Source organism: Nematolebias whitei, chromosome 10, assembly GCF_014905685.2.
Source record: "Nematolebias whitei isolate Nwh7 chromosome 10, NemWhi1, whole genome shotgun sequence".
Classification (NCBI taxonomy): domain Eukaryota; kingdom Metazoa; phylum Chordata; class Actinopteri; order Cyprinodontiformes; family Rivulidae; genus Nematolebias; species Nematolebias whitei.
Genome location: NC_056507.1, coordinates 32660146 through 32673441, shown reverse-complemented (window position 1 = coordinate 32673441; position 13296 = coordinate 32660146). Strand labels below are relative to the sequence as shown.

General features: G+C 39.0%; 1 protein-coding gene across 1 annotated transcript in view; it reads right to left on the bottom strand.

Annotated features, from left to right (window-relative positions):
• The window catches only part of plekha5 (pleckstrin homology domain containing, family A member 5), a 121142-nt gene that overhangs the window by 32354 nt on the left and 75492 nt on the right, over positions 1–13296 (bottom strand). The window contains exons 6-10 of the mRNA XM_037683614.1: positions 9881–10004; positions 9629–9733; positions 6722–6794; positions 2596–2696; positions 1299–1414 (exon numbers count right to left, since the gene is read on the bottom strand). Coding sequence (XP_037539542.1) covers positions 1299–1414; positions 2596–2696; positions 6722–6794; positions 9629–9733; positions 9881–10004 — 519 coding nt within the window. The remainder of the gene's footprint in view (positions 1–1298; positions 1415–2595; positions 2697–6721; positions 6795–9628; positions 9734–9880; positions 10005–13296) is intronic.

Below are 13296 nucleotides of genomic sequence, written 5' to 3'. Positions count from 1 at the left end.
GCTGTTTACTACTCACAGAGGGCTGAGTGATACTAGCAATCACAGCATTGTAAGAGGGGGACAGTTGAACACGTAGGCCTCCACCCCTGTTTAACGATGGACAATTTATTTTCACAAAGATGGCCTCCTTTACTCCTCTCTCAAACCATCGTTCCTCTCTGTCCAGGATGTGAACATCTTCATCCCTGAAAGAGTGACCGCTGGCCTGGAGATGAGTGTAGACCGCAGAGTCCTGGCCTGATGATGTTGATCTTCTGTGCTGGGCCATCCTTTTGGCCAGTGGCTGTTTAGTTCCCCAATGTAAGACTGATCACCCTCCTGACACTGAACAGCATACACAACATTACTCTGTTTGTGCCGGAGGACTGGATCTTTGGGATGAACCAGTCTTTGCCGTAATGTATTTCGGGGTTTAAAAGCCACTGGGACGTTATGTTTAGAAAATAAACGTCTCAGTTTCTCTGATACTCCCTCAACATATGGAATGACCACTGGTCTGGGTCTGGGTTCCTCCTTTTCACCTGTTGGCTGACTGGAGTCCTGTTTGGGTTTCTTCTCTGCTTTCAAGAAGGCCCAGTTAGGATATCCACATTGCTCTAGAGCCTGTTTTGTGTAGGATTTCTCCTTCTGCCTGGCTCCTGAGTTAGTGGAGAAGTGCACAGTCTCATTTTTGCTAAAGTATTGAGTGGATTCCAGGCACCACTGCTCTGTGTAATTACACAGCTTTGAAATGATTCCTCTGCTCGGCCATGTAAAAAGAGTGCATTAGGTGGGCTGGTGGACAAATTACACATTTACGATTGTTTAAATAGAGGAAAAACAGCTGAACTGGTAAGTTGGTGAGCATGACCAGTCAGTGCAGATGTACAGACCCTCAACGACCTGCAACATGCACTAACATTACAAATATGCACCAATGAATAGATTTTTTAAGTTACGGTAATATTTACTTTGCAATAAACCTTCATACTAAATCGGTTGAATAATATGAAAAACAGTTGCAGTTTCTTAAACAAGCCCAAAAGAACAGAAATGACAAGACAGAGCATTGAGTTGCTGCCAAAGACCTTAACAGGCTTAACAGAGGGATTTAAAACTTGCTTTTTGAATAAACTCTGAAAAAAAGAGGAAAAAAAAATCAGAGTGGAGAAACAAACTGAAGAATGCGGAGTCATTAGTGTTCGTTTTAGAAACCGTCCTCAAATGTCTTTTTTTGTCCTCCTCCTCTTTTCAAAAGTGACACAACCTACTCTTAAAAAGGGGGGAGAAAAAGGCGCATTAGTGAAGCTCGTACGAACCTTTTAACGGGCTCTGAATGCACAAGTGCAGCGTCTGTCATTGCTTTCATCCAAGACTCCATCTCTTTGGCTGTGTCCGTGCAAAAATAGTAGGTTCGCATGTTGGGATGCGTCGCCTGATGGACGGGGATAGACAGGAAGAGTGACGCACAAAGAAGGTTACCTGAAATATAGAAAGAAAGAAAACTGAACTTCAGCTCAAGACAGGTGGATTGTTTGACATCCAGGTAATTGTGACTATGATAATAACATTTAGTTATTTTAAACAAGCTGAGTTGATTTGTGAAATGTTTCTGGACGTGGCCATCTGTGCCGTACAGACAAATCAAATCCTCGAGTCACTTAAGTTTCATGCACACCACCAGATTAAGGAATTAAATCTGTCTGGTGCAACGATGGCAGACTTACCAAGCAGTTCATTGTATGGACGACACACCGTCCTGTTTCTTCGTCCCCTCGCGGTAAACAAACAGATATATTGTCAGAGCCAAACACAGACAAAAAGAGAGACAGAATGTTTAGTCACCAATCTTAAACTCCTGTTTACTAATGTTAAAGAAATGAGAAAAATGTTTCTTAATTTCCCTACAAATAGTCAAGAAATTCTACAATTGGATGAAATCCCAGTCACAAAAAGAGACGGGGAAAGTAAAAATGTAGTCAAAATGTCATCAGATTTCTAAGTTTAACTGAGAAGTCTGTGCCCTGAACTGTGGTTTCCTTGTTTTCCTAACTGCTCCCTCTTTCCGCCTGAATCCAAGCTGGAAAAGGAGTGGGCTGTGTGGTTACAGAGACCTTCAACGGACTCCTGAGCGTCTGTGTTTAGCAGTATTTGGCAGGGCAACTTTGGTGTCTCTAAGGGTTTATGAAAAATGCAGCAGTATTATATAAACTGTTAAGATTCCATGAAATATGTTCTTTTCATAAAACGTTGGTTTCTGACGGTGTCATCGGACTGCACTCCTGCCAGCAGCCTGTAAAAGACATGCTTCATCCTCCTTACATCAATAGGCTTAAAAAACAGCTTGTAATAGCTTATTTTTAATCTGATAAAAACATAGTTTTAAAGATTCAGCAAAACATTTTTACAGTGTGTAAACTTTGACTCATATTCTTTATAAAACACTTTGCTAAAACAGTAAAAACAATCTAAATCTCTGGCTTTTATTTTAATTTTGAGCTCTTTATTTTTTCCTAAAAAGGTTAATGTACAGTCTTATTACTTTCTTTGCTCCAAGTATAATAAACCATAAAACACCAAGTCTAACAAAGTTTTAAGGAATGAAAATATACAAACCTTGAAAGCATATTTTCTGTTAATGTGATCATCCACAGACAACATGGATACCTGGAAGCTCGGCAGGAGAATGCTGCCAAGAACACCTTCCTCTTTTTCATCTACAAGAAGAAAAAAGAAAATGAACCATGTGTTTCAGGCTGCTTTCAGAAGTCCCGTGATTTATGGTTTTACTTCTGTTATGTTGAAAATTAATTTAATTCATTTGCAAACATTAAGGTTTAGAACATAGACGGTGAAAAATAGGCCGTCCTCTGATCATAACCCTAAATTTAAAATCGGAACGAGATCAACTTCCCTGTTGAATGGTTCCAGCGTATGCTTTAAGCCCCGCCCCCTTCAATTGAAATGAATGGGACATTGCCACATCTTAGAAAAAAAAAAATTCAGGCAATGGCCTTTCTTTATTTCTTCAATGTACATTTCTTCTCTATGCTAAAATATTCACTTATTTATTATGTTTAGCTAAAATTAGTTATTTCACGCGAGAAAGGTCACACGACACCATGATTGTAAGGGTTGGATCGACTTAAAGACCAACATTGTTCTTGTTTAGATGCCGCTTCCAAAAATGCAACATGAATGCTCTCAATCTTTTTAAATTACATTAAAAATCTACATAGAAACAATGAGACTCTCTCTTTAAGAAGTAGAATAACTATGGAGCAGAGTAGCTAACTCTCTAAAGGACATTAGCACATTTCAAAAGTAAATTAAAACAATGCAAAAAAAAAAAAGTATATATATATATATATATATATATATATATACACGTATACATATATACACACATATACATATATACACACACATACATATATATATACACACATATACATATATATACACATATACATATATATACACATATACATATATATATACACACAATATATAAAGACACTTTCCAAAATATTAGAATATCATGGAAAAGTTGTTTAACTTCCATAATTCCATTCAAAAAGTTAATCTTTAATAGATGATAGATTCAGGGCCCACAATTGAAATGATTTCAAGTATTTATTTGTTTATTTTTACATAATGTGGGCTTCCAGCTCATGAAACCCACGAAAACAGGATTTCAAAAAATTAGAATACTGTGAAGACATCCGCCCACACTACTTCTCAGTTAATGCAGAAAAAAAAGAAATTAGGATCACAACAAATCAATCAAAATATGGTACTTTCAAAACGATATGTCAATCTACAATAATTCAATTCAATTCAATTCAGTTTATTTATATAGCACCAAATCACAACAAAGTTGTCTTAGGGCACTTTACAGAAACATTCACATAAAAGCTAATTAGTAAAGTTCTCTATCTAAGGAATCCAGCAGACAAGTTGAATCTTGGCTTTGTTGCAGTCTCCCATTCTGAGCAAGCACAGTGGCAACAGTGGAAAGGAAAAACTCCCTTTTAAAAGGAAGAAACCTCCAGCAGAACCAGGCTCAGGACAAGCGGTCATCTGCTTTGACCGGCTGGTTGAGAGGATACTTGGTTGGGAATCCCTTTGTCTTAATCTCTGCTTCGATGCGACGTGGCATTGAGACAATCAGCCTGTGGCATTGACTGGGAGTTATGGAAGCCCAGATTTCCTTGATGCTGTCAGCTCTTTGTTGTTGGGTCTGGTGCTCCTCATTTTCCTCTTGAGAATACCCCATAGATTCTCAATGGGGTTTAGGTCCAGCGAGTTGGCTGGCCAGTCAAGCACTGTAGCATGGGCATCAAACCAGGTTTTGGTGGTTCTGGCAGCATGGGCAGGGGGCCAGGTCCTGCTGGAAGATGAAATCTGCATCTCCGTACAGATCCTCAGCAGAAAGAATCATGAAGTCCTCTAAAACATTCTGGTAGACTGTTGCAGTGACCTTGGATTTAAGAAAGCAGAGTTTACCAACACCTGCACCGGACATTGCACAACAAATCATGACTGACTGTGGATATTTCACACTGGACTTCAAGCAATTTGGGCTCTGTTCCTCACCCTTCTTCCTCCAAACCCTTGGACCTTGATTTCCGAATGAAAGGCACACTTTGGGGCAGCTGTGGCTGAGTGGTTAGAGCAGTTGTCCTCCAATGCAAGAGTTGGGGGTTCGGATCCACCAGCAGTCAAATGCTGAAGTGTTCCTGGGCAAGACACTGAACCCCTCACTGCCTCCAATGTGTGTCCCATCAGTGTAAGAATGTGATAAAGCTCTGATTAGTCTCTTTAGAATGATTTGTTCAATTAGCTTTGTAGAGATCTAGTAGAGTGCTGTATGAATGGGTAAATGAGGACACAGATTGTAGTGTAAAGCTCTTTGAGTATCTTGATCAGATAGAAAGGTGCTATATAAGTACAGTCCATTTACCATTTACTTTCATCTGAAAAGAGGACCGAGGAACCCAACAGTTGTAGCCCATCTCCTGGATGTGTCTGAATGTGGTGGTTTTTGAAGCTGTGACTCCCGCCTCATTCCACTCTTTCTGGATCTCTGCCAGATTCTGGAATCTTCTCTGTTTGATAATCTGCTGAAGCCCACGATCATCTCTTTTGCTGGTGCATCTTCTCCTGCCACATTTTACCCTTCCACTAGACTTTCCATTGATATGCTTGGACACAGCACTCTGTGAACAGCCAGCCTCCTTAGCTATGAACTTTTGTGGCTTACCCATCCTATGGAGGGTATCAATGATGGTCTTCTGACCAGTTGTTATGTCTGCAGCCTTCCCCATATTGAACCAAACTGAAGCAATTTAATGACACCTGGGGAAACCTGTGAAGGTGCTTTGAGTTTAGTAGATGATTAGTGTCACACTCAGTTTAAAACATGTCCTGTAAATTTTGGGCTGATTTCTCCACAGTATTCTAATTTTTTTAAATCCTGTTTGCGTGGATTTCATGAGCTGGAAGCTCAAATTATGAAAAAATAAACAAATAAATACTTGAAATCGTTTAAATTGTGGGCCCTGAATCTATCATCTATTAAAGATTAACTTTTTGAATGGAATTATGGAAGTTAAACAACTTTTGATCTTCTAATTTTTTGGAAAGGGTCTGTATATGCATGTATAGAAGAATTTTCTATTTAATTTCATGTGTCTGCTGTCTTTTCTTCAGAGGTAAAACATATTTATGGAAATAATTGAGGGAATTGTTCCCCCTAGAAATCCTTTAAAGTAAATCATTTCTGTCCTGCAGCTATGCAAGAGCTTGAGGTTTATAACTAAATCATCTAAATTTATTTCCCTCCCCTCCCTAAAGAAATACACAACCACAGAGCAGTGTGCAGAGCATTTACCGAGTGTAAGCAGCTACGTTGGACATCCTGCGTGAACAACAATGACCAGATAACTCCAGCAGATAATGGCTGTATTTGGTTGAGGCAGCAAAGTTTATGACCTCACTGCTGATGAACATCACTGCACAACACGCCCATCTAGATAAAGCCTTTAAATCTGCGTCTGTCTGTGGCTTTTGTCAGCCAGCGGGCAGAAAGAATGTGTCAGGAACGGCAGGATGCTAGGAAAAACAGCCATGATGTCATCCTGATCAGCACAAATGACGACTACGCCCACATCGATCCTGAGTTATGACACGTAGACTTGAATCAGGTGAGATCTACAGCGCCTCAGTGACAAGCAGGTTACTTAAAAATAAACATTTACCTCAAAGATGTTCCTGCTCTACAGCAGTAGCACAGAGGAAGCTTAAGGGTGAGTCAGACTTTCAAAACTGAAAGGAAAGTCTATAAAAGGTCATAATTCCTACAAAAATAAATCTTATAATCATTATTATTATAAAAGAATGATCATTTAACATCATTTCTGCTTTTGTCAGAATTAATATTCTGTCTATAGCTTAAACAAGATCAAGTTATTTTTGCTTATACTATAAAAATCGCTGCAGATATTTCAAAGATGTCTGTACAGTTTATTTCTATGGCATTTACGAGTTGTTTCTATTTCTGCATGTGTCAAGCCTTAAAGCTCTTTCAGCTGGTCATAAAAGACTGTTGTTGTTTTATTTTATTTTAATTAAAAACTTGGACGCATTAGAAATTAGCCAGGCTCTGACTTCAGGGCTCAGGGTCACCACAGTACTTTAAACATTGAAGACAACCGTGGTTGGAGTTGTGTGTACTTACCTCTGTAGTAGAAGAGGCACAGATCAGAAAGAACGAACCACCTCTTCTTCCACAACTTCATGCCTGTACTGTCCTGTAAACACACCAAATAAACAGATCATTGAACCACGGAGTGGTTTTCACAGTGAAATCACGGCCTCAGTTGCAGAAATTGTGTAAAGCATGCCGTTCAGATATAATTACAGCCCTCAAAATATTCATACAACAAAATATTTAGTATTACTGACAAATAGCAGCCAAAGAACTGTTTCAACTTGATATTTTCAAGAGTTTTTTTTATTTTATTTTAGTCTTTATTCTACTTTTTTTCTCAACAAAGTACTCTAAATCCATCTCCAGATTAAAATAAAACTCGTTTTTGATCAGCCATTAACATTTTCTTTACATTTCATTCAAGATCAAGGCTGAATTTTTAATTTAATTACAAGTATTGGGATTAATTTCTACATTAACCCAGAAAGTCAGCAGGCAGTTATAAAACAGTATGTTTCAAAACAGATTGTAGAGGAACATTATGCCACAAGCTACTTATATGACACTAGTGGCAGTTCTTCACCTAAATATGAGCTGTGGAGCTGAAGTTTTCCCTTTAAGAGACCGTTTTGTGTTTGGCCAAATGTAATGATGTGTGTTGGATAATTTATTTATCCTATTATCAACTCATTAAATAAATAAGCCACGCAAGGAAAACTAGAAGATCTTGTCAACCCAGGTTTAATCTTGCAAGAGGAGCAGCAATTGAAAACCGGTACAAGATGTTACATGATGCCCGGATCACAAGGTCTGCCCACAGAGAGTATAAAGAAGTGTTTTTATCATAATAATTATCAGACAAAGGTGAGGTCAAGACAACAATGCTTTCCAGCTTAGGGCCTTGAAGTTTATCAGGTGCGTAGTATCCGTGCACCTGCAGGCTCCACCTTGCAAAGACAAAACAACTAAAACACACACATGGTTTTATAACATTTGATAGTAGTAAGTGAAATACATCCATGACCTTTACCTCTTCCCCCATCATTTCCCCCCTCTTTATGGATTTCATCACTTATCAATAACTCTCTTGCAAGTTAGGATGTCTTATGCATGTGGTGGAAAACCCAACCAGGGCAAAATCAGTCCAATCAGATGGGAAAGCACCAGCACCACCACATGTCCCTATGACGGGGCATGTGGTTTGTTTGAAAAAACAAACAAAAACAAAAGGCTCTCCTCAGACAGAACTCACTCTCTCTGTACCTGAAAGTTCTTCTGAGTATTCAGAAAATTAAACCACCTTAAAAACCACGCGTTTGCCTTTAAATGAAATAAAGTTGTTAAAGCTGCCATCTTCTTTCCTATCAACCAGGCAAGATGGACACAAGTGGCAAACTAAACTACTGCACCAGATCAATTTATTTAGTCTTCTTTAGATATTTGTATCTCATTTTTAGGCATTAAAATTGTAAGAACTGTATGATGGAAAAAATAAGTGGTTCTGACACCGACACCTTGAAACTGATAACTGGCCTATGTCTAATTGTCTCAAGCAAATTAAAATTTATGTTTGAGAAAAGTTAGTTTGCTTCAGAGTTAAAAACATAAAGATAACAATGTTTGCTCAAGTTGCTCTTTAATAGCTCAAAGTGTGTTTTAGTCTGCAACCCAAGAAGAATATTAACTTTAATGGAAAACTTGAGCAAAGAACTTCAGCACAGATTTTATCTGCAGACTAAAGTAGAGGGTGGGACCTCAGCAGCTCTGTCATTATGGTCAAACAGCATGCGGGCTGCAGCTTGGTTTAAATGGAAATCTGCTTGCACCACCCAGAATGTTTTATACATTAATATGAAAAGAAAAACAGAAAATGCAAATGCTGCTCTGTATATACTAAAAGAAGGCAGATCCGAACTGTAGCAACAAACAAACATCTTGACCACCTATTCTTAATGCAATCAAAGTCCTCATCACCAATTTTATAAGAAGTTCATGAGTAAACTTTGTCAAAAGTTCAGTTAGACCTTGCTCTTAGGAGCAACACACCGATTGTGGTGACATGTTGATTTCCCTGTGGATCTACTGCAGAGCTTTCAGTCAAGGACTTCAGTGGCTTCCAGGTTTCAATGAGGCAGAAAAATAAAAGTGCAAATCCAGCTTTTATTCATAGTAGCAGATTTGTGAGTCTTTTTTTGCTTGATCTACATCACTCAGATAAAGGTCTCCAAAGAAAAGCAGCTGGCAGCTGCAGCAAAGGAAACAATCACGTGTTCACAGGCTGCACTGGGAGCTCTGCAATCAGAACTAATTGTCTTCTTGTTGTGAGGCAGCAGAAGAGTCTGGCCAAGGACTGCTTCAAGCACCACTTTTCTCTCCTTGCTGCAAGTTGCCCAGGAGTAGTGTATTTAAACACTGCTGGCTGTGCAGGAACCCCAGATAGAGCAATGTTCATATGGTGCAAAGCATCAGAAATTATTTTTAATGTACTGTTCCTGCACTGTAATTTGAAGATTTGGAAATATTTTTGTTTCTGCAACATTTTTTTTTAAATTTGGAAGTATTTTACACAAGCTGCTATTACTTTAACATAACTGTATAAAGAGATAGGCGGCTCATTAAAAGAGCAGAAATGTGAATAATATCAACATGCTAATAAGCTAACGGGGACAACGCCACCATGCTGTGTATGAAATATATTTATGTGTATTCATCTTGTCTTTACTGTAGTCATTAAAAGTTAAACTAAATTAAAAAATACATCCTGATTTGCAGCTTCATGTGACAAATCTAAATAATTACAATTATTAAACACAGTTAATGTCTGTGGCATTTAATCCAACCAGTAAATACATCCTTAAAGGATGCCTCATTGTCTTTATTGTTCAAAGTTGAAACAAATTAAAGGTTGGTCAGTTTCATGAGGTGTTTTCTCACCTGTTTGTAAAGCCAGTTCCTCTTGATCACCGGAGCATTGGGGTTCCTCCTGATGGAGTTGGATCGCTTCCCAAAATTGTGAATTTTCTTGGAGGGCCTTGAGGGCTAAGAGGGAAAAAGTACAAATATACATGAACATTACTTCTGCTTGACCATGATCACAGTTTTTGAACAATTTAAACTTGACCCAGTAGCTTTATTTTCCCGGATTTACAAACAGGGATGCATCTCATGCTTGCTTGTGTCACTCACTCTTCCTGCAGGGCTGTTGGTGTGTGTGGTGCAGTCAGAGGTGGCTGCCGTGTGGTTGGAGGCTTCGCTCATGGTGCTTAGTGGCCGTTCCTTCTTCTCATTCGCTGGCACTTTGGAGGCAGATCTAAACGAAAGACACAAATCAGGCCATCAATCAGAAAGACATATATTTGTGATGTCTTGCCCATTTAGGTCCTCGGAAAATAGGAGGACACAGCTTTTATCAACAATTCCTGTTTGATTCGTCTGAAGTTCAAACTCTGGGTGTAATGAGACCTCAACAAGTGCTTATAAATCAGGCTCCTCAGAGCAGATACTTTCCAGCTCCCTAGCAGTTTTATAGTCTATAGACAGCAAGGTCTGGTTGACATTCTGAAACAAAGGTTAAAAAAAGAAAGAAATACTAGTAAAAATGTTTTATACTTTTGCCTTAACATAGTATATCATAGGAAATTAGATAGTAGACATGTCTTAGAGAGGACAAAGACAAGACAACCAGACAGGAACAGAAATGCTGCAATGGTGAAAATAATCTGACTTCTTGCACACCAACTTTACTGCAATGGAAAAAATAGTAGCAAACCCTGGACTGCAAACTCCCCCTTCTAACCTGTCCATACAACCAATTTAATGAAGACTGACAATTTTATTTTGGTATCAGTCTTCATCGTTTACATTGTTCAGTCTTCCACTTTGTGAAACATGCACAAACCTACAAGAATCAGCACAAGTACACTCTGATTACCAGTATAGACCAGACTACATGCTGTTACTGTAAACACAAAAGGTGCAGGTAACAGACAGATGATGTTTAATGTCATGCAACACAGTGATGGGACTGACGCTGCAGACAATGAGGACATAAAACAATCAGGCTGACTTCACATTTAATTAATAGAGAAGTTCAACATTTATTACAAATACAAACCAGATTCCCAAAAAGTTGGGACACTAAACAAATTGTGAATAAAAACTGAGTGCAATGATGTGGAGGTGCCAACATCTAATATTTTATTCAGAATAGAACACAAATCACAGATCAAAAGTTTAAACTGAGAGAATGTATCATTTTAAGGGAAAAATCTGTTGTTTCCAAACTTCATGGCGTCAACAAACCGCAAAAAAGTTGGGACAAGTCCATTTTTACCACTGTGTGGCATCCCCCCTTCTTCTTACAACACTCAACAGACGTCTGGGGACAGAGGAGACCAGTTTGTCAAGTTTAGAAATAGGAATGCTCTCCCATTCATGTCTAATACAGGCCTCTAACTGTTCAATCGTCTTGGGCCTTCTTTGTTGCACCTTCCTCTTTATGATGCGCCAAATGTTCTCTATAGGTGAAAGATCTGGACTGCAGGCTGGCCATTTCAGTACCCGGATCCTTCTCCTACGTAGCCATGATGTGATTGCTGCAGAATGTGGTCTGGCGTTATCGTGTTGAAAAATGCAGGGTCTTCCCTGAAACAGATGACGTCTAGATGGGAGCATATGTTGTTCTAGAACCTGAACATAGTTCTCTGCATTAATGGTGCCTTTCCAGACAAGCAAGCTGCCCATGCCACAAGCGCTCATGCAACCCCATACCATCAGTGATACAGGCTTCTGAACGGAGCGTTGATAACAACTTGGGCTATCCTTGTCCTCTCTGGTCCGGATGACATGGCGTCCCAGTGTTCCATAAAGAACTTCAAATCGTGACTCATCTGACCACAGAACAGTCTTCCATTTTGCCACACTCCATTTTAAATGACCCCTGGCCCAGTGCAAACGTCTGAGCTTGTGGAGCTTGCTTAGAAATGGCTTCCTCTTTGCACTGTAGAGTTTCAGCTGGCAACGGCGGATGGCACGGTGGATTGTGTTGACTGACAATGTTTTCTGGAAGTATTCCTGAGCCCGTTCTGTTATTTCCTTGACAGTGGCATTCCTGTTTGAGGTGCAGTGGCGTTTAAGGGCCCGGAGATCACAAGCATCCAGTGGAGTTTTACGGCCTTGACCCTTACGCACAGAGATTGTTCCAGATTCTCTGAATCTTTTCATGATGTTATGCACGGTTGATGATGATAACTTAAAAGTCTTTGCTATTTTACGCTGGGTAACACCATTCTGGTATTGCTGCACTATCTTTCTGCGCAACAATGGTGGAATTGGTGATCCTCTTACCATCTTGGCTTCTGAGAGACACTGACACTCTGAGAAGCTCTTTTTATACCCAATCATGTTGTCAATTGACCTAATTAGTGTTAATTGGTCTTCCAGCTGTTCGTTATATGCTCAATTTCCTTTTGCCAGCCACTTATTGCTACTTGTCCCAACTTTTTTGGGATTTGTTGATACTGAAATTTTGAATCAACATATTTTTCCTTTAAAATGTTACATTTGCTCAGATTAAACTTTTGATCTGTCATCTATGTTATATTATGAATAAAATATTGACATTTGCCATCTCCACATCACTGCATTCAGTTTTTATTCAAAATTTGTTTAGTGTCCCAACTTTTCTGGAATCCGGTTTGTAATTGTAGCTATTTGCCATCATTACAGTAAGCACCTCCCAAATATTTCATCACTACCTTATCAAAAACAGGATTACCGGTACAAACACGAGAGAGGCTCCCCCCACCCCCGTGTTTTGCATCATCTGTGTAAGTGAATAAGTAAAGTATGGGGTTCTGTGCAGACACATCTGGTAACGTAATCACAGGAGTCATAGGCTGAACAGTTTAGTAACTAATGCTTTCTGGAGATAAAATGCACATTATTTTCAATCACTGCTGTAAAATACGTTATTTGTGAAGAAATGAGTAGCCACTGAAACCTGAATTGTTTCCCATCTGATGAGCTCATTCTGTATGTGCTTAAATCTTTTCAACACTTGCATGACAGGCAAAACCAGCTGAACCATAATCGATGACATGTGGACTTGTCATAAGAAAGAGTTTGTGAGGGGTGCAGAGATTAAACCGACTACTGTCGTAGAAGACTTTAGCTTTATTTGATGCTCTATTTGGCACCAGGCTGCATCTCGGCTATAAGCTGCAGATAATTAGTTTGGACCAAAAAATCAATCTGCATGTGGAGAAACTGAAAATAAGTGCACGTGTCAAATGGTGGTTGTACTGTTTGTACTTGCAGTCTTATCAAGAACAACTATAGTGCTGTTCAACCCTCATGGGCAGTTTTAAACATCAAACATTCAAATTCCATATCAAGAACACAAAATCAAATATAACATTTAATAGAAGCTTTAAATTGTTTGATGTATGTATGACAAATAAAAAACACTTGAGGAAAATCAGTTACTGGACAATTTTCAACAAAATACACAGATGAGGAAGACATAAATGGCAGAAGAGCAAAAATTATACATTACACACACACACACACACACACACACACACACACACACACACACACAC